Consider the following 22,036-nt stretch of genomic DNA (forward strand, 5'->3'; position numbering starts at 1 on the left):
ATTATTATAAATGAGACAGCTTTTAAGCCAATATTTTTATATATTATATAAAATTGAATATATTTATATATTATATTAAAAAATATATATAGAGAGATTATTTAATTTCTATTAGATATTTTAAAATATCAAGCAACGAGTGAACGAGTTTGGAGCTCGAAAATTGATATGAGATTCCAGTATCTGAATGTTGAGAACGCATCGCGCGGACGACACATTTAGCCAGATGTTACACACGCTGAGATCGATTCGATGAATGAACGGCCATCCATACACGAACACTGGATAACACACGCTATTAGAGGGATGAAAGGAAAGGAATGGGAGGCATACAAGTAGAGAGACGCAAAAAGAGAGAGAGGGAGAGGGAGAGAGAAAGGAAGGAAGAAAGAGAAAGAACCGAATAAAAGGAAACAGAAAAGACAAATAGGGGCAAGAAATGGAAAAAGTATTAAATATGCTATTAAATATATTACGAGACTTTTCGGAAAAGTTCGTCGTGAGGAATTGTTTCGTATTATTTTAATCGACAAAATACGAATCAGACGAAAGGAGGAAATGAAAGGAAGGGGAAAGAAAGAAGAGCGAACGAGTGAGAAAGGGAGACGAATTCAAGGGGAGAGGGAGGAAATGAAGGCATAAAAGCACGCCCAAATAATCGTATATCTGACGTGAAGGAAATAAAAGCGATAACACAATGACATTATACGTGTATCGTATTTTTCGACAAAATGGTACAGTCTCGTAGAGGGATGCGGGAGCGAGAGAAGAACGAAAAACCGCGGGCTCACTCTCTCTCTCTCTCTCTCTCTCTCTCTCTGTATGTATATGTATATGTACATATACTTACTCGTCCGACGCCTCTGTCATGATTCGAGGTATCAAAGCCTTCACTCAAAGCCCACCACTCTCTCCCACACTTCATCATTTTCGTCACATCGAAAAGGCATTCGATCACAGGCGCGATTCTACCTGCGAAACTTTTTTAGATCGGGCAACCGCGACACAGGAAGCGCCCCAATCCACCACCTCCTCCTCCCCCTCCACCCCCTCCACCACCGCCACAATTCTTCCTCCACCACCTCCTTTATTTCACTTTACACTTCCCGTGCAGTTCATCCCCACACACGCCCACCACCGCCTTCGGTACCACACAAAAGTTCACAGGATCACACACTTGATTTATACCACGCCTATTCCCTCGAGATTCGATCGCTCGAGAGCTGTCAAAAAAAAAAAAAAAAAAAAAAAAAAAAATATATATATTGTATATATTGCTCTCTCTATCACAACGTGCTTTCACGACGTACAGTTGACAGAAGAACGCTCACGCCCAAATTTGTAGCCCCATTCGCGATTGTATATCATGATGCGCGATGATTAGATGAGAATTAGACGAATGGAGCGCGACTCGGCTGAGAGTGCGACAGCGAATACTTGATAAATTTTCGCCCGTCCTGTCGCGAGTACGTGCGAGAATCGCGCGTTCACACGGATTGCTTATCGACTACCTTACGATGAAGTCGCCGGTCTGCGCAACAGGATTCATTCATCGATACCACACACACCACGATCCTGTATAATCAAGCGCGTCTCGCACGCGCTCCGTTGGTTAGCCGTAGGTAACTTCTATGGATAACGCAGTCGATAACTGGTGTCAGATATCTCTAGTATATATATATATATAAGAATAAAATGTGTAAAGGCTCCAACAATGCCTTGACCTTGACGCCTGTTAAAAAAAAAGAAACAGAGAGAAGAGATAATGGTAGTGATTCTTTCTCCCTCAGCTGTGTTTGCGCGAAATGACATTTGCGAAACGATCAGCTGACATCTAGCGAGCCTATTTATATTATTATAAAAATAATATAAAAAAATATTAAAATAAATAAATATTATTAAATGAAAATATTAATAAAAATTATATTTTAATAAATATTATTGAAATAATATTCCCCTCCCTCTGTCTCTTTTCACACTACCTGAAGTAAAAAGTTTATCGTCAGACTTTTAGTAATAAAAGCTACCAGAAAATGTTTTAGTTTTATTTATCGATTATTGTAAAATTATTTATTTCTCTCCTTCAATTCGTAAAATACGTATTGTCATATTTTTTACTATATTATACCAAAAATAATATCAGCTAATCCCTAACAAAAATAGCGAGCCTTAACGTTTAATGGACCAATCAGATCGAATAATCTGCGTTTCGAAATATTTGTAACGTCAAGTGAACCAAATAAGCATTTGATTAACCAATCAGAATAAAGGAGGCAAAGATATTCTTATCAGTCGAATGCATTTGTCACATCATGTGGAGTGCATCCTCTATGAAAAGCGCATTTTAGTGAGTATGTATAAAATACTATGGCGGTTGTAAATATTTCTCCGATACACATTGTTGCAATTTTTATCGATCATGCTTGTGTGTACATATTGTTACGTATGATTTGATACTACAAAAATTTATTATAAGGGTATCTTAAATATTATTCAATTTGTTGGCAATGCGATGTACGAAGCTTTCATTAGCGGTTACCGTTTGGCCGATGTGTCACACGGCAAACCCTATTATGTTTACTGTATCGAGATCATGGAATCGCAAACCGGCACTCGATACACCATTGAAAGAAGATATAGCGAATTTAGCGCGTTACATCGCACGGTATGTTATCGAAATGTTGATAAGGGCCTAGTGGAAGCACTTGCATGTTCTACTGTAATCGAAATAAATCTGACAATTTTTTTTAATTATTAGAAGAGTTTTTAATATATATTGTGTTAATAGTATATATATATATATGTGTGTGTGTGTGTGTGTCTGTTGCATAAATTAACATTAACCAACTATACTTTTCTTTTTCTTTTGTTGATATATTTTTGTCGCAAGTTTGGTTTTAAAAGACACTTGTTGAATAACGTTATGTTATTATTCAAGAGAATTTTGATTTCCAGTTGAAGAAGGACAATTCGGATATCGCGCCTTTCCCACCAAAGAGAGTAAGAAACTCGCAACCAAAAGTATTAGAGCAACGACGAGCTGCATTGGAATTATATATACAAAAGATGCTACATTTATTGGCAACAAAGCAGCAAGTTCTCAATTTTTTAGGTATAGAAGACCAGGGATTTACATCTCATAAGAGGTATCCGTTTAAATTAAATAGATTTATAGATATAAGAGATGAACATTACAATTACGATACTGAATATAAATTAGTGAGTATGGAAAAATATCAGTATACGGACAAGCTTGGATAGTTTAGTAATCTAGAGCAGGTATATAATATAAAAAAACTCGTATCTAATATAGCATTTTCATGCCTGATATTTTTCTTGTTCGAAAGTTGACACAATTTCTATTTTAAGAAAAAAAAGTTGTGATAAAATGTAGATTATTTTACATCAATTAAATTCGAATTAGAATAAAATGTGATATTTGACTTCAATTAAGAATATTCTATTGAATATATTACATAAACATTATAGTATTTTATATATAGTTTGACATTTATTTAATAATAATCTTTAATGATTGATCATTTCATTTTTGACTTTTCAAGATTATACAAAGCTACAAATTGCTCGATACACAATCCAAATACTCTAGGACATCATCCAGTCTTAACTTTTCACCGCGATCCATATATCCAAGCTGATTCAACTAGCGGTCTTCCAGATGTTGTAACCAATGGTGTGTTACTAGGTATATACAAATCTTGATACTTCCAATGTATTAAAGATAATTTGCAAGGATATTAAAGGATAATAATAAATGCATTTTTGATAAGCGGTAAAATCTAGTGGAAAGAATGCAATAATATACAAATAAACAAAATCTTTGAAGAATGGGGTTTCTTGCCCTCGTGTATAAAATAATGTATCCATGTATATTGAGACAAAGAGATGATACACACGCATAAAATTTTATTTAGGGATAATTAATTTTACATATGGAATTTAATGAATCAAAAGTGTCTAATGTATCAGATTCAATGCAAATTTGTCTATATAGACTTTTAGTCCTGATATGTATCATATCAAATCAATGAAACTCTATTTTAATTCCGATGAATAGATTTTTTAATGCAACTATATGGAGTTTCTAAAACTGATATCAGATTGTGCACAGTTTGGAGTTTAATCAGTCAGAACAAGGAAATCTCTATGTTCTCTTTATTTTGATTGGTCAATATATCCAATCTCTTTCTCAATCTTCAATGGATAGTTTGATGTGAATTTGAGCGCATGCGCACTGAAAACTTTGCACATATCCTTTCTATTATTTCCTACATCACGGCATCTCCATACAGATATAATAATGTAGAACGGAAAAGCTCGAGAGATTTGAAGGATACATAAAGAGAGAGAGAGAGAGAGAAAGAAAACGAACGAAATATTTGTCTTCTCTTTCTAATAAAAAGCGAACGAGGGAGAGATTCCGTTTTTATTTTCTTCCTTTTATTGAATTTTAAAACTAAAATATTATGAGAATACGGGAGCGGCTGCCAATTCTCGAATTTATGATTTTCGATTAGAAAGTTATCCGTACATGCATGTGACAGCTCGAGAATCCGAAGCCCTGTTCCTTCTAATGCGAACGCGGCTAAAACACGAGTTGCGTCAAAGATCGGAGCTGATCGGAGTCGATCGGTCCCCGACGTCGGTTATCCGACGATCGTCGGCAAAGTTCCGGTTACACCGAACACCGAGCACGACTTGTCAGGGCAAAGACGATACTATGATCTCTCCATCTCTATCTCGCGTTTCGTCTCACCTGACGCACAATGAAAGTACGCGTATAATAGAGTGAGAGTGGAGGGGAGTGGGGGGGGGGATGGAAAGTTCGTTGGTTCGGTAGGTTCGGATACGGCGTTTGTGAAAAAGAGAGACGAGGAGAAAGAGGAGAAGGAAACAAGAGAAGGTGGGAGAGAGAGAGAGAGAGAGAGAGAGAGAGAGAGAGAGAGAGAAAAGTCGTGTCCGTCTCTCCGACGAAGCCGTCATGGCTGAATCATTGTAAGCGACTCTCGGTAGAGGAAACTCACGCGATAACGCGCGCGCGAATGACAGAATCGCGCGCGTGATTCATTATAAAAGTGACTGGAACAAAAGGATAAAAGAAGAAAGAAAGAAAAATTGTTATTTTCGCGCAGCAAGAAAAAAACAGTGGCGGAACGTGACACTACCCTCCCTCATCCCCTCGATCCCCTCGTACGATCGGACCGTGTGTCGATCCCCGATCGCTCGATGACGAGGTTTTACGCGGAGGAGACGTGATATACAAAGACGACGCCGACGGTGTTGGTGGTGGTGGTGGTGGTGCTGATAGCGGTGGTTTCATGCGTGATCGTCCCGGTGGTGCTGTGCACGATGAACGGATTAAGTCTGAGTGAACTGTGTTGCCTGTTTTGCTGCCCGCCCTGTCCGTCCAGAATCGCCGACAAGCTGGCGTTCCTGCCGCCCGAGCCGACGTACACGTTCGTCGAAGACGAGGGCACCAAGTTCACCATCTCCCTGTCGGAGCGCGCCGAGTGGCAGTATACGGAACGCGAGAAGGAGTCGGTGGAGGGTTTTTACGCGAGGACGTCGCGGGGGAATCGCATAGCGTGCCTGTTCGTAAGATGCTCGGCGACCGCTCGTTTCACGATCCTCTTCTCCCACGGCAACGCCGTCGATCTTGGCCAGATGTCGAGCTTCTATCTCGGTTTAGGCTCGCGTATAAACTGCAACATATTCAGTTACGATTACTCGGGTTACGGGGTCTCGGGTGGCAAACCGTCCGAGAAGAACCTCTACGCGGACATTGACGCCGCGTGGCACGCGCTGCGTACGCGATACGGGATCAGTCCGGAGAACATAATACTCTACGGGCAGAGCATCGGCACCGTGCCCACGGTCGATCTTGCCGCGAGATACGAGGTCGGCGCGGTTGTTTTACACTCGCCGCTCATGTCCGGGATGAGGGTCGCCTTCCCCAAGACTAAGAGGACCTGGTTTTTCGACGCTTTCACCAGGTAAGCGGGCAAGTCTGAGCGAGCGAGTATGTGTTTTCCATTTTACATTATATTATTTATCATCATCGAGCACGTGACACGAGAACATCTTTTTTGAACTTTTTTTTTTTTCTTCTTCTTCTTTAAAGAATCTTCGATATATAAAGAAACGGTATATAAATTTGTCCTCCTAAAGATACAAAGAGCCTGGAAATCGGTTACCATATTGTAACTTGAAGGTTATAATGGTTGACAAGTACCAGGAGAAATGTAAGGAAACGAAACGATTAAAGACTTACGATTATTTTTTTAACAACAAAAATTTTTCATCGACACTGCGTAATGTCGTTTTCAATTTTGTTTGAATGTGATAAATTTTTGACATCGATCTAATTTGTATATAACGAATGTATATAAAGCTGCGAAAACTAAAATAATTAATAATTTATCGATAAGCTCAGGTTTACAATGTTAAAAATGTGTCCAGTTACACGCTTGTTTTAGCATGGAAAAGTCTATTCTTTTCAACTGTACTTTCTATACTTTGCGAGATTTTTTTCTCTCTTCTATTTTCCGATATCTGAAAATATACTTATTCTATTTTCTTGTGCAAATTGCAGCTAAAATCGCGAGATGGTATGTGTGGGTGTGTCTATTTATATATGTATGTATAACTAAAAGAGACACATAATTTATGTAGCGAGCAAATTTATGTATACTATTGAAATTATTGGCCAACTTTACTTTATGATGCTTCTCGAATAACTCTGGATTTAATGGCATTTTCCATTTGTATACTAGTTGGTTATGATCTGATAAAATAAAATGATTGATATTTTGTAAGAAAAGTAAATAATTAATATTGTTGTTATGCTAAATAAAAAATATATATGGTTATTACAATATAACACTTTACACACATATTGTCAATAGTCTCAAACTTAATATTTGTGTAATTACAATTTTCAAAATTTAATTAGGATATACCTCTGCGTGCGTGTGTGTATATATATATATATATATATATATATATAATCTACAATGCCATATATTGAAAAGTATTATTTGAAATTAATTTAGAGATACATATAAAATGAGACAATAAATATAAAACATTAGAATTTTTCTACAAATTTTTAAAAGTGTATCGACAAGCATATGAAATTTAATATAATATAACTGCTGTATTATTTATTATCACAATTTACATTTACTTTTTTTCTCGTGCTACTCTTTCATTTCACATTTACATTTACCGCATAATTATGCATGCGTAGAATGAAAATGTACTTTACGCATAACTCTTTCGTTATTGATCACATGCGTAATAAAAATAAAAATGACAAACTATATTGGGTAATATGAGAGTAAATGATAAAATTTTAACTTATATCTTTTTAAACTTTACATGTTCTTGTAATATTTGATATTAATGTGTTAATTAATCTGCTCTACTATGTATATTAATGTATATATTTTAAATCTATATATATGTTCAATACAATTTTTTACGATCTTTATGATTTTAGAAAAAACTTCACGTAGGAGTTATATTGTAATGACAATATTGTTTACAAATTTTTACTTTTTATTCAAAATATCTTGGGATATTTTTATAAATCTGTAAGTGAAAGAATTTAATGTAAAATTTATTTAAACCATAGAAAAGATGAAATTTTTCAAGATGAAAATCAAATTGTATATCATCACACAATATGGGAACAATGTTTATTAATATATTATTATTATTTTGCAGTATAGATAAAGTGCCAAAGGTAACATCTCCTGTTTTGGTCATTCATGGTACCGAAGACGAAGTTATAAATTTTAGTCATGGTCTGGCGATTTATGAGAGATGTCCACGAGCAGTAGAACCACTATGGGTCGAGGTATTACATAATGCACTTTTATTAAAAATATTTATTATTTTCTTTAATTTTTTTTCTTTTTATTCAAATTACATTGGTTATCGATTGTATTGGTTGGTTATATACTCTTTGTTTGCTGTAATTTTCATAATTCTTATAAGAGAGTTAGAATCTAATGGTTCGTCGTTAAACAAAATAATTTATTGTAAAAGCTAATATTAATTAGATGCTGAAATTTGAAATTGCATTTGAGCTATTTGTCAAAAAATTGGATTTATAAAGGGCGAAGACTGATATAATGTTATATAATTAAGCTGTAATGATATAATTAAGGTATAATGATATAATTAAGCTGACCCCTCCATGTGAAAAAAAAAATACACAACTAGAAAATGCTTCACTTAGAAACTTAATTTGGCAATAAATTGTTTAGTATTAGTTATAAGTATTAACTTACTTGGGAGTATCTTTATAGCATATAGGTAGCAAAATATATAAATATATGACTTTTCAGGGTGCTGGTCATAATGATGTAGAATTGTACAATCAATACCTCGAACGACTGAAGCAATTCGTAAGCGTGGAATTGGTAAACTGACGGCGACTCAGCCTCTCCCAAAGTCAGGGGGGGCAGGGTGGAGGTCATATGCATGCAAGCAGTCATGGACATACCGTTTCTAACAACTCCAACACCATCAGTTCCATTTCAACAAGTTCTCCAACAGAGAAACTTGTCTAGCAGTCGCCTCACACAGGGGAGAAGACACCTGTCCTTCCCTGTGACGAAGAATCATCCTTTGCCTCTGTAGATGATGTATTCTTCTTTTGCGAGCAACAGCAGACTGTAAATCAGGAAATCAATTGCCTAGAGTCCTTCAAGAAAACGCATTCCAAAGATGAGAATCCAAATGCCGAAAGTTACTCGAAAAAGTCCAATGTGAGAACGGAGAGTAAGAATTCTAAACGGAATGATTCCTTAATAAAGGACAAAGGACAGAGCAAAATTGCCGCTGCCGAAAAAATGACCGATTGTCAGGATTATCAATATTACAATAATACTGGGAAAGTTATCAAGAAACATACTTATCTACCAAAAAATTTGAAAAATCCATTTGCTCAAAGTCAGAAAAACATTGTTCACAGAAGCTTGAAGAATTCGTTCGGTCAAAATCACAAAAAATCAGACAACCAAAGAACTACAGCTTTGATCGATATACTAGTGGAAGACTGCCGACAATGTGCGATCGGAGAAAAGTCGGTCGCATCGTTTTCCAATGCTTCTAGTGATGTTAAAAAGGACATCACTGACTGTAGAGGAGGTACTCTTACTCAATCCATAGCAGAGAAAAAGTCTCCTGGATCTCGATTCAAGTACAATTGCATAGAGTCGGCGTTGGACTCGAATAGCACTAACAATAAAGATAGCGGCCAACGTTATTACAATAAAATTTCAATTGTGGACAACATTACGAAATTTAAAAGACCCGATGCAGCACATACCAAGACTACAGAACTCGCGAAGAAATTTTCTTGGGGTTGCACGTGTACCAAGATTAGGAGAAAGGGCCTTGAGAAATGCAAGGAACAGAAGAGCGATTCTATCGAGAGTTTTGATTCCTACAATGATGCCAAGCAGCTAAAAAAGAAGAAACTTATTTGCAGTCCGTTGAAAAAACTCGGCCGATCGTCGTTAACTGTCGGCTCGGACAAAATTACGATAAATTTGCCAAAATATTCTCCTTGCGCGAGCAGATTAGCCGCAAGCTCAAAAATTTTGTCATCCGATTTAACGGCAGATCCAGAGAGTCCTCTTCACGTTCCACGTTCGAGAAGTCCATCTCACATCGATGTACAAACCGAAGACAATTCTTCGAAACCTTTGGAAAGAACATCGATGCAGGCCAGTTTATCTCTCAATATACAACAGCTCCAGAAAACTCGATATACGCCGCGTAGCAGAAGTGTGGGTGACAGTTGCGTAACATCGCCGACAAGTGAAGCGACTACAGTCAGCTATTCGCCCACCAACACGGAGATATTATCTCTGGAAGAAGTCGGGCCGCATACATCATCGGCTGAAGGCTCGGGTAGTAGCTATTCGGAAGTCAAGGAGAAATTGGACGCTGAATACCCCGATAAAATTAGGAGAGCGACTTTGGAAACCAAGTGTTAATGAAACGTGTACTCGCGGCATATTCACGCATATTTCGCTATTCTCTCTCTCTTCCACGTATATATGTATATACGTATTTTACATAAAAGAAAAGGATCACAGTTCCGTATGCGCGCATTAACCCGCTTTGGGCTGTAATCGTGTTAGTGAGAAACTGTATACACAAAAGCGAACCTACACATACACATTCAAACAGACATATATTTATAAGATTTACTATATTTCTAGAAATGCAAGAATATATACATACTTGTGCATATTCTTACCTATGTATACACACTCAATGCACGCGTGTTTACGTACGCGCGTGAATATTATGAGCTGTTTTTTTTTTGCAGAATAGGCTAGCTACGTTGTTACGACACGTAAATATGTCGAGTATTATTATTATTTTTTATTATTATTCTCCTTAAGAATAGAATTATCTGGTAGTCCGCGCGTGTGTGTCGAAATATTTCTTTGCTTTAGGAAGTGTGACAAGTTTGTAGCACATCGTGAAGAGATATCTCGCTGAACATCCGCATTTTCTCAATTTATTCTGAAATCAATATTATTGCATTTTTTTTTATTTAGTTAATGTTTTTTCTTTCCCTCCCTCCCTCTCTTTCTCTTTCTCTCTTCTATCTCTTTTTTCAAAGACTTTAGTGATACGTTTATTGATCGGCGTAGTCATTAACTGCATTTTTTATCTTTTTTTACTTTTTTCTTTATTTAGGTTTAATTGAGGCAATAGAACTTTTATTTTGTAGAGCGAGCATAACGCATAAAAATATGATCAATTCTGTAAGATCTGGTTCAGCGAGGATCTTCATACGGATCTTTTTCAAGTTGGATATCTTGGCGAGTGATTGTTATTACCAACCCCAGTGTGATAGCTGTAATAGTAATGAGGGCATTTTTTTATATCGACATGTTGAAGATCCGTGAGGAGAATTGGAAATCTTCCAAGTTAGTAAAAATTTTAGCACGCACTGGCACGGCTGGAACTAGCAAACGGAGATCGTATCCAGTGTTTCCCGCAGGAATATTCAATGTCGGGAACTGAACAGGATAAATCTAGTAAGCAACAATAAGAATGCAAATAGCTAGGGACAATATTACTGCCAAACTTGACTATGAATTAATTAATTTCTAAGGAAACGATGAATATGAAGAACCCAGGCAACCAAGTTTGTCGAAGACAGATTTTGCAAAGTCTTTGCTCTAAATTTTGCCAGCAAGAAGATAGCAAATATAGAATTTGTCGTTTGCAATAATGTCGGCAGGAATGCTGGCAAAAATATAGCAAGGTTTGCTGATAAAATATTAATAAAGGCGAATTGATGGTAGAAATGGAGCGGATTTAAAACATTGCTATTTCACACGCGGATTGACAGTAATTCAGAATCAGTCTTTACGGATTCTGCTCGGTTTCTGCCGTCATTGTGATGCCATCGTATTCGCCAGTTTTATCAGAAGAATACAAGTTTAACGCAAATGCAATTGATGCCAATCTGCTGCAGTTTCTGCTCGAATCTGCTGCCAATCTGTTGACGAACTGCTGACAGTTTGCTTACTGGGAACCTCGTCTTTATATAGATACGTTTCTCGTTAGTATTTTTATATCTCGCGATATATAATGTGTAAATACAATATAGTTAAAAAAACCATTTTTTCTTTATTATCACGTATGCGACAGTACGATACGAGACAGTTACGTGGAATGCCAATGAGGATAACATACCGCGAAATATACTTTTTTGCTACGGCATTCTGTGGATTGTTGATACTTTTTACCGGAGTCAAAATTGTTTGTCGGATATCGCGACGTCAGTGTTTGCGAAGTAGAAATTTTAAGACGAGTTAAAATATCGATTTTATCTACCAAGATAAGAAAAGAGTGATACACCGATAACATGGTGAATCGGTTTTTATCATTTAGACTATTTATGTCACAATGCCCTCGCAACTTGTTGGGAATGTTGCAAGCGGAAGAATAATAAAATGCGACAAACAGAAAAGGAGAAAAGAAAATAACGAAAATTAGTAATGCAAAATTAAAGCAATTTTCGTGTACTGTACGTGACGATTCAAATATTCGTAATAGATTTAATAATGGGGACATTCAAGCAAGAATAATAAGTTTAATTTTTAAATATTTGATAACCAATTTTTGATTTCTCTAAAATTAATACTTTAAGAAAAATTATCGATTGCACTCTATGTGCATTTGACATTTATCATATTCTTATTTGAGTGTCTCCAAATTTTATTTTCGTAAACAACAATACCCTGTATTTACATCGTATATTTTATTGTTAGACGAACCGCATTTGATTCTGCGTATATAAATTCGATTTATTTTTCGATTTATTTAGAAAAAATCATATATATTTGATATTATAGCAGATTGTCAGCTATATTATAACAATTAATATAAAATAATGTGCCAATATGTTAACGTTTATTTTAGAAAATCGATATTTTTGTTATTCGAGTCTTTCGTTTTGCATAAAGTATACACATACGGGGTTATTATATAATGATTGCTATAGACTTATATAAATAGATTGAACACTCCCATTGGAAGCTTAAAGACAACATTAGTAAGCGAGAACAATAAAAAGTAAGATGCTCTTCTTGTCTAATTGTGCAATTGGTATTTAGAAGGAAAGAGCAAAAGAGAGCGATCGTCTCACGTTCTCATTCTTCTGTTTCTTCTTTATCCCTTTCTATTATGAGTATTTTGTGAGAAAGTATCCTACTTTGCGTATTTCTGCTTTTCCATCTTACAATTGTATTGTATGTCGGATAAGAGTGCTCGGTGTATTATATAAGTCTATGATAATAATATTTTGGAAATGTATTTATATATTTCGTATATCATCCCGATATAAATTTATCTGTAAAGATATTAATTAATCATCCCGATTATAAGAATCAGTAAAGCAAGTATCTACAGGGTATCCTAGATTCGATGAAAAACGAATATATAATTTCTTGTAAAATTTGGTGTTGATTTCTGTTAATGAAAATATCAAAGAAGTTAAATGTTAAAAAAAAAAAAAAAAAAACGTTATTTGTTTAATTTGAAATAAAAACTTAATTTGAGATTTGCTCACTCTAAGCTATCGAATGTTAAAATTAAAAACGTTGTAAAAGAAGAATGATACATCTTCCTCGATACTTTCTTGTTAAGGAAAAATTTACTCCAGTTTTTATAAGGAATGATATCTACTTTCTCCTTCGATTACATTCAACAATTGGCCAACTTCCAATGCAGCATTTCGATCATGTGTTCTGATAAGCCTTTACCAAAATATGCAAACGTAAGAGTGCAATGTACAGATATCGATAAAAATCAACAAAAATATTATATGAATAAGAATAAAAGAAAAAGGAGGAAAGTTATTAAGAAAAGGACAAAAAAGTTGTTCGAAGCGACAGAAAATTTAGAGTCGGTCTTGTGTATCAGTTCCTGTTATCTCATTGCTGTTAATACCTATCGTTGCGCACACGCTCTCAAAAATGCCTGTGTGCTCCATGTTATACAAGATATACAATTGTGTGCATCAATTTACTATTCTCAATTGATTTCTGTCTAATTGTCATTATGGATCGCTGTGATCTTGATTTTAATGATTATTTTCAAGATGAAAAACTTGCAGTGAAACTGGGAACCGAGTCACGTTGTCATTTATGGGAGAAAAATTTTTCTACAGCGCGCATCAATTTTGATATGATTCATGATGATAATTTCCTCTTTCTTTTATCTCTCTTAATTTTTTTATCTTATATTTCTCTTAATTTTTTCAGCGTTGACTCTTCTTTCCATCTCTCTCCTACTCTCTTTCTCTCTCTCTCTCTCTCTCTCTCTCTCTCTCTCTCTCTCTCTCTTTTTTTTCATTTTTTTCGCTATCCCTCCTTCAGATTTTCGCAAGTGATCGACCGGTTTTGAACAGCGCTTTTGTCTTTCATGATCGCATTCGTGCTGAAAGCAAAAACTGGTGCTCTCGATGCTCCGAGTGAGAATCGCGGACTCACGATATGCGTTCGTATTTGTAATTGTACATAATAACAAAAAATAAGCGAAGTAAAATAAGAAAAAGAAAAGAAAAAAAAATACGTACTCGATGTTCTCTTCGGTCGTGTCTAATGTACTTACAGAGATGATAGGATCTGTGTGTTAAAGGGGATAGAGAAACGCGTTGATAATGAAAATTATAGCTGTGATTTAATTATCAAAGGTATGGAAAAAGCTGGCGCTATATGTAAATGAAGGCGAGAAGTTTTAATGTAAAGGTATAGAAGAAATGGAAATTGTAAGAAAGAGGAGAGAAGAACTTGTCCTCGAACAAATATCGAAAATCATCTTATTTAGCGCGTAAGAACATAATTAGAGAAATAATGACGTTCGTTTCTTTATAAGGACGCGTAGAAAGCGTAGAAACACTGCTAGATATATATCCTAGAATAAAAAAAAAAGGTCATTTTAGAGTTTTATACTTCCATCGCACTCTTGACTTGGGCGTCTTATTATCGCGCAATACTTTACTAATTCTGTGAAAAACGTTAACACAATGTATAATTATGATGTAAATTACATGTTTAAGCACATATTATCAATACAGCGTCTTTTATTTAACCATTGAGAAAAACGGTAGGAAGAACGGTAAAAGTATATTTTTCGATTTTTCGGTTTAAGAGTTTTAGTTTTTTGAATTACAAATTTTTTTTTTTTTTTTACCTAAGATAATACTCAGATATTATTTCACGAACGAGAAATATTATTTTTACATTTGCTTTTACCTAAACAAGTTATCTTAATATCACTAATTAAAGATATTGATAAATTTAAAAATCAATGATATAATTATCTCAGGTATATATCTTGGAGTTTGATGTCGAAGTAAAAAAAACATATGTAATTTCTATTAGCCTTGGCGCATGCTAGCTTTTTTATTTACTTTTACTATCGATTTACATACAAAAAACATATATATATATATATATAAGTTCTCACACAATCACCATTTAATACATTTTTGAAAATTCAGTCTTATGTCATTGTGCTCATGATTAAAGCAAGCAAAAAGCAAATATATATCCTCTGTTATACATTTTTTATGTAAATATAACTAATAATGTTTTTTTAATGTTTGTGTATTTTTCTATAATGTTGTTAATTTCTATATATTTTTTTTAGAATTGTAAATAAGAATATACTGTTATACACAATATATTGTATATATATATATATATTGTTTATTTATATACATTCTTTTTTATTTTACACAATGTTGATTTCTCTTTAGAAACAGATTAGTCCGAAGCATTCTAACAGAGTTCTTGAGAGTTACAAACAAAAAAAATGAAACAAAATACAAGATTTTTTTTTACAGTATAAATTTGAAATAAATTCGAGAAGATTTGTAATGTAAGAGAGAGAGAGAGAGAGAGAGAGAGAGAGAGAGAGAGAGAGAGAGAGAGAGAGAGCGAGAGAGTTATGTAAGAAAATTTAATGTTGAAAACTAAAAACTTGCTCGGTTTTAAATCGACAAGTTTATTTTCGAACCATATCTTGTATCGATGTCTCTCAGAAATTAGGGATGATTTATTACGAAGTTTCCACAAATATAAATAACAATAAAAGAATTTTAAAAATATACAAATATATTTAAAAATACATAAAAATAAAGTCTTTAACTTCAAGAATTTCTAGATGAAAAATGATTTGCCAGGTCAAATGAATAAACAAAAGCATTATATATTACATAAGGTTTTTGGTTTCGTTGCGGATTTTAAATTATTCAATTATAATATGTCATATGTTTCTTTTATCGCACATATTGCTTCGATAGACATAAAGCATACGTTTGCGCGCCAAATGCGAATATACTTGGCTCTCAAGGCCAATGTATTTTGTAGACGCGACGAAGGAGAAGAGGGAAATGTTGTTCCATGAATATAGGTTGGAGTTTGCCGTATACTCTCTGGCTAGCACCTTCGTAGCTCACCTGCGCTGAAACCTGATACCTACGATAAAAATGAAAACAGGTTACGCGGCAGCTTTCTGGCGCGCACGAACAGACACACACTATACCTTGAAGGGATAGATCAAGTTGCTGCGAAGAAGAGGCTCCAGGCTTTTCGTATGCGAGGTATCCCTCCCCGAGGTATTTTTCAATTTGGGATTCTCAATTTTCAAATCGATTTCACAAACATATATATATATATATATATATATATATATATATATATATATATCTTTCTCTATCTATCTATTTATTTATTTTGGCGTCAATAGTCTCTAGTCAATCATTAATAATTGAAAGGGGAAAATTTTTCGTAAATTACACTTTCGAGCTGCTAATGTGTAACAAAACCTTATTTTTTAAACAATTTCAAGTAGCCTCCGACAATTTTTCCATTAAAAAAAAAAAAAAAAAAAAAATTGATTAAAAGATTATAAGATAACGACTTCCGTCATATATAGGCGGAACTCTCGATGAGGAAATATTGACTCAAAATTAATTAAAAAATCCGCAAATATTGATGCGAGACCTTGTTGTACATTAATTGCACGCTACAACACAATTGTTTCCCTCGTCCCTCTCACTTTCCCCGTTGTAATAAATCAAAACTTGCCGCCGGTAATCTGGGAATTTGATTATGTATATACGTGCTTTCCTTGATATCGTTAACCTACCTACAATCAATACGCATAATAGCACGATGATCGCGGAAAATTGTGATTTATCGTGGCACGATGAGCAGACAGATTAAAGGGGGTAAAGAATGGGTGAATAGAAATTTTCCCGCCATTTCCCAGTATTATTGCTAAAATATTATTTTATACTACAGGACCTTTTTTTTCTAACAAAAAAAAACACACGTAAACACGATATCATACGATTAGCTGTCAAATAGAAATTTTAGGGTCTTTAAAAATTCTCTATTTTAATAGCCATTTGCGTGATATTGTGTTTATCTAACGTTTTCTTGCTGTGGAAAGCTCTCATATAGTAAATATGTTTATTGGATATATGTATTTTGTTCAGAATTCGGAGTTCCCTCATTGTCTCTATCTTTTGCCACGCCCGTAGCCACATAAATACAGCGTCGCGCAGTCTGCAACACGAGATACATACACACAAGCATTACGTTGCTCTCGCTTGCTCTTTACCACACGCTGCCGCTCATTGTCCTGTCTCGCTTCCCCTCTCTCCCGCCAACGCATGTACTTCTAGCTATAACACCCTACACGCGCATATATAAGGATGCATCTATTATAGCCTGAAATAACTCGCGCGGCGAAAGAGAGCGTACGCGCATAATAACTGCGTTATGTCGTTCGCGATGTGTGTACGTGCACGCGTTACACGTGCGACCGATTCGCTCGATGAACGTTTATCGCGGAAGCGAAATCAACGCACAAGCTAATGGTTCTTCTGTATGTTTCTCGACAATATGTTTGTCGTTATAATCGATTTTAGCACTAACTATAAATACCGATTACTTTAAGGCCCAGTTTATTGATAGTATTTAAGAATTTTTTGTTGAAGAATATTTATAGCTTTTCGATATTTTATATATGTTTTTATCGATGTTTAAATACAATACGTCAGTATTTTTAAATCTTGGATATCCAGCTTTTTTTGTTCGATACGAGCTTCTGCGCGTAGCGTGTTCAGAAATGAAAAAACTTGTTCTAGTTTTATTCCGTAGGATATTTTTGGGACACTGAATCTAATTAGAATGTAAAAAATTAATATTTAATATTTTACTAATTTTGAAGAAGTAAAAAAAAAAATTCGCAAATTGAAATATCTAATTTTAAAATGACGCTGTTTTATCAATCTTCAATTTTTTTCTAACGAAAGGTTCAATGTCCGAAAAGTATCCTATAATCCTAAAATTCCGGGATAAAGCTCTAGACCGAGTTTTTTTTTTCATTTCAGACAACTGCACGAGGAGCAGCCATATGTCACATTGTCGAACTATGCATTTTTTTCGCGCTACGCACGAAGGCTTGTATCGAACAAAAAAAAAAAAAAATCTAAATATCCAAGATTTAGCAATATGCAAATGATGTATTGTTGAAATATTAATAAAAATATATGTACAATAAAATCGCCAAAAAGATCAATAATATATAATATTCTTCAAAAATATTTCTAAAAATTATCAATTTTTCATATACTGGATCCTTAATCACATCATTGTTTATAATTTCGATTCCCTTTCTATTTCTACATAATATCGATATTATTATATTGATACTAAATAAATAGAAAGTAGCATCGAGATTATATAAATACGCAAAGATAAATAATTCGAGACGAGCGTTCATCGACATTAGTGGAAACGGATACAATTGACATGGCACGAGAGAGAGAGAGAGAGAGAGAGAAGATCTTTTTTATCAAATATAAAAACGCGCACAATCCAAAGCAGTCGCAGTGTTTTCATTTGATTTTATCGATACGCAAACATCGCGTTCTCGTCTCAAATTATGAATTAACGAGTAGAATGTCGCGTAACGAACATCCAAATACTTAGATATAATCAGGGTTGGGGACGTTACTCTATAAAAGTAACGCGTTACCGTTACCGTTACTTGGAAAGTAACGATTCGTTACTTTTTCGTTGTTTTTTTTTGTTTTTTTTTGTAATGCTAAAATAAGCTATTAGATTATAAAATTATTTAATAATCATTATTAAATGTAATAATCTATGTTACAATTAAAAACTCTAAATTAGTCTCTATATAGCAAGCGTTTTTTATATTTAACTTGTTTAATATAATTTTTTATGTTAATATCTTTACATTTTAATACACTTATCTTTTATAGGAATTTAAATTGTAATTTACAAATTTCAATTTTGTCGAAAATTTTTATCAAACATTTTAAATATTGATAAGAGAAATATCGATATTATTAACAGTATATGTCAATATTCACTATCAGTATTGTAAAATCTATAAATTACGTAACTATAGATTTTCAGTACTGGCAGTGACTATTAGACAGTTACCGTTACAAACAGAAAAAAGTAACGATCGTTATCGAAAAAAAGTAACTGTAACGGTAACGACGTTACAAGTAACGCGTTACTTCCCAACCCTGGATATAATAATGTTTTATTTTTTTTTCTTTTAATGCGATATCAACGATTATACAGCGATATTAAATGTTTAATTTAATGCGGCCTAATTGTTTGAATTACATAAATACATTACATATGGCCAATTACTCTTCGGCGCTATATACGATTGGTCAATTTTAATTAATTACATTATCGTTTCGTTCTTCGATTATAATTCTATTATTGTATCGCCCTTTAATGTCTGATAATATGGATATCGAAAATTTTAAGCGAAAATTTCACTCAGGCTGAACAGTATATTATATTATCGGTTAATGATCTGGAATTTTCGTTGACGCGCTCGATATATTATTATAATAATGGATTTTAATAAATTTTTGTGTAATTTTAGAGTTTTTGTTTTTTTAGGATTCAAAAATAATTGCTCTTCAATAATTTTATTTTTTGCTAAAAGAAAAGTAATCGTGTATATATGGTTATTATGTATTGTATTGCTTCATATAAAGATTATAAACATAATTATAAATAGGCTGACAGAGAACAATTACAGATATTTTCCTAATTTTGTACTTTATAATTTTTACATTTCTTCCAATTTATACAAATTTTATACTCCGTATATCTTGTTTGCAAAATCTAATTATATTGTTTATATATATATATATATATATATATATATATATATATATGCGCGTACTCGCACGCGCATATTGTTTATATATACACTATTGATATTGTTCATTTTATTATTTTATTACTTCAAATTATATTACATTATTTGCATTGCTAATTTGCTATTAAAGAACAGTGATAATGTCAAAAATCAATGCGTCCATTTAATGGTTATTAATAAAATATATACATTTAATATATGAGATTAAACAGATATTTTTAATTGCAATTAATTTTTTACATTTGATTTTTGCTCATTCAGGTAATCAATTATTGTTAAAAGTTTACTTCTAATATTCAAAAGTTTATTGCAAAAGTGCTCTGTGCTTTTTTCTTCACATTCAATTAATTCCTAATAATTTGAATTCTTTTAAATTAATGTTATAATTATTATACAATTCTATAAAAAAAAACGATATACATTAAAACGGACCAATTGATCTGACGAATAATATAGAGGGAAAAAGAAGATTTTAATATACATATATATTTTAAATGGTACACATACCAACTCTAAAATTTTACCAATTTCTCGCATATCCTATATGTATAATCATAATCAAAAGTTCTTTCTACGTTTATTCCACGTAATAATACGTATCACGCAAATATGATGCGAATAAAATGGATATAGTTATCAAGATGTTAAGAAATCTATTAAAATATAACATTTTTTTCAACAAATAAACACTTGTTGCGCTTTTAAATAATATTGCCACGTGGCAATATTAAATTAATATAAATTAATTAATTAAGAGGACGCGTTAACATATATTTTTTTAAGCGGTATCTCTTAAATGCACACAAACGTTGGGAACAAACAATATCGATTTCATATTAAATCGACTTCCACTCTTTAATCTGCATTTTCTGCTCCGCAAGAATTAATTCACGAGATTCTTATAAGGTCTTTGATCGAGAACGAACACATGATCCCGTGTGCGTGAGTACTGAGTGAGAAGAATAACCGTCGAAGGTCGAAGGCCGAATAAGACGGAGCGAAGAATGATCGGGGGATGAGTAAAGCGAGAGAGTGAGATGGAGATACGGCTGATGCGACGGGAAAGGAGAAGTACGCTCGGTCGACCGCGCGATGGCGCGAGCGCATCGAGTGGAACGGCGTTGAGATAGGGAGTGAGGTGGTAGTGGTGGGGAAGAGAGTAGGAGTAGGGAGTCGCGTCGCGACGGTTGGCGGCAGTTGCGATTCGGGCAGCGAGCGGTGTGTGTCGTTTCGTTCCGTCCTGTACGCGTTTTTCGTGCCGCGCTCGGAGGAGACTCTCTCTCTCTCTCTCTCTTTCTCTCGTTCTCTACGCGTGACGCCGCGTGGCTCGATTTCTTTTTTCTTTCTTTACCATTTTATTTCGCGCGCGAATCATTGCAGCGCGGGGATTGTGAATAACAATCAAGTGACGTTATTCGGCGTTATCGAATGACGCGGTGAAGTGGTGTTCTTTTCTAGTGTTACATTTTATTGTGCCAACCATCGGTTTCTTCTCTCCCTTTCTCTGTTCCGTTTCTTTTCTCTCCCGGTGGATCTCTTGGTTACACGAAGGGAGGAGGACTGGTCACGCTATCGGAGACCTTTGCTCGGAAAGAGCGTCTCCTCGAGGATTTTGGTGACGGACGATCATTTGATAGCGAGGATTATACATCGTGTAACTCGGTGCGCGCGCTCGCGACCGATCGGTTCTGTCTTTCTGGTAAGTCCATTCTCCATTATTCGGTATTCAGGATACTCGTTGATTTTCCCGCGATATTGCGAATCACCTAGCTAAAAGTATCATACACAAATGTACGGAAAGACATACGATGATTATCCATTCCCGCTTGCGTTTGGTGCATACTTCACCCTCTTTCCGATATTGCGTATCATGTGATCTAATGCTATTAGTATTTTTTCTATATTTGTTGATTCTTTTATTATATTATAATATTGAATGCAAGCATCGAGGGCTATGTACGTCTCTTATCGGCTCTATTTAAAATAATACATGCGCACTCGCGCCCGCCCGCACGTGTATTGTGTCTAAAAAAAAAAACTTTTTTTTTTTTTTTTAAATTTATTCAGTGACTGTGGAAGAGTATCAATTAAATGGGCATTGCGTGCGATTTATCGTTAAGCGAAATGCGGGAAATAGCATAACGGGTATATATAGAGAATACACGCGACGCGAACAAATCTAATATCGTCTAGTTTTTTTTTTTTTTTTAACAAGGTCCGTCGCAAATTGTGTTTTGCT

The 22,036-nt window shown here is 34.4% G+C and overlaps 3 protein-coding genes across 5 annotated transcripts in view; all 3 read left to right on the forward strand.

The window, feature by feature from the left end:
• The first annotated feature begins 2,340 nt into the window (after nucleotides 1-2,340).
• LOC138937759 (sorting nexin-24) lies at nucleotides 2,341-3,892 on the forward strand. The gene is made up of 3 exons (XM_070304337.1): nucleotides 2,341-2,665; nucleotides 2,956-3,146; nucleotides 3,564-3,892. The coding sequence occupies exons 1-3, from the start codon at nucleotides 2,513-2,515 to the stop codon at nucleotides 3,721-3,723; spliced, it is 504 nt and encodes a 167-aa protein (XP_070160438.1). The 5' UTR covers nucleotides 2,341-2,512; the 3' UTR covers nucleotides 3,724-3,892.
• Nucleotides 3,893-4,563: 671 nt separating this feature from the next.
• On the forward strand, nucleotides 4,564-8,459 carry LOC138934893 (alpha/beta hydrolase domain-containing protein 17B). The gene is made up of 3 exons (XM_070299075.1): nucleotides 4,564-6,014; nucleotides 7,750-7,882; nucleotides 8,376-8,459. Exons 1-3 carry the CDS (start codon nucleotides 5,371-5,373, stop codon nucleotides 8,457-8,459), a joined length of 861 nt encoding a protein of 286 aa, XP_070155176.1. The 5' UTR covers nucleotides 4,564-5,370.
• Nucleotides 8,460-20,982: 12,523 nt separating this feature from the next.
• LOC138934960 (semaphorin-1A) overlaps nucleotides 20,983-22,036 on the forward strand; it is a 186,402-nt gene continuing 185,348 nt past the window's right edge. For 2 of the 3 annotated variants that reach the window (XM_070299180.1, XM_070299540.1), the window contains exon 1: nucleotides 20,984-21,496. The gene's annotated coding sequence lies outside the window, so the exon portion shown is untranslated. Of the gene's footprint in view, nucleotides 21,497-22,036 lie in introns of all 3 variants that reach the window. The other variant, XM_070299446.1, reaches the window with a different exon arrangement.

This window comes from Polyergus mexicanus, unplaced genomic scaffold (assembly GCF_030449975.1).
Source record: "Polyergus mexicanus isolate NDT 795.1 unplaced genomic scaffold, iyPolMexi1.0 SCAF_1, whole genome shotgun sequence".
Taxonomy (NCBI): Eukaryota; Metazoa; Arthropoda; class Insecta; order Hymenoptera; family Formicidae; genus Polyergus; species Polyergus mexicanus.

Excerpts from the sequence above, each read along its gene's own strand:
- LOC138934893 (XM_070299075.1), top strand. The coding sequence starts at position 5,371 with ATGAACGGATTAAGTCTGAGTGAACTGTGTTGCCTGTTTTGCTGCCCG. Across the intron at positions 6,015-7,749 it reads TTTTTCGACGCTTTCACCAG|TATAGATAAAGTGCCAAAGG; the intron begins GTAAGCGGGCAA and ends ATTATTTTGCAG. Across the intron at positions 7,883-8,375 it reads TAGAACCACTATGGGTCGAG|GGTGCTGGTCATAATGATGT; the intron begins GTATTACATAAT and ends ATGACTTTTCAG.
- LOC138937759 (XM_070304337.1), top strand. The coding sequence starts at position 2,513 with ATGTACGAAGCTTTCATTAGCGGTTACCGTTTGGCCGATGTGTCACAC. Across the intron at positions 2,666-2,955 it reads TTAGCGCGTTACATCGCACG|TTGAAGAAGGACAATTCGGA; the intron begins GTATGTTATCGA and ends TTTGATTTCCAG. Across the intron at positions 3,147-3,563 it reads GGATTTACATCTCATAAGAG|ATTATACAAAGCTACAAATT; the intron begins GTATCCGTTTAA and ends TGACTTTTCAAG.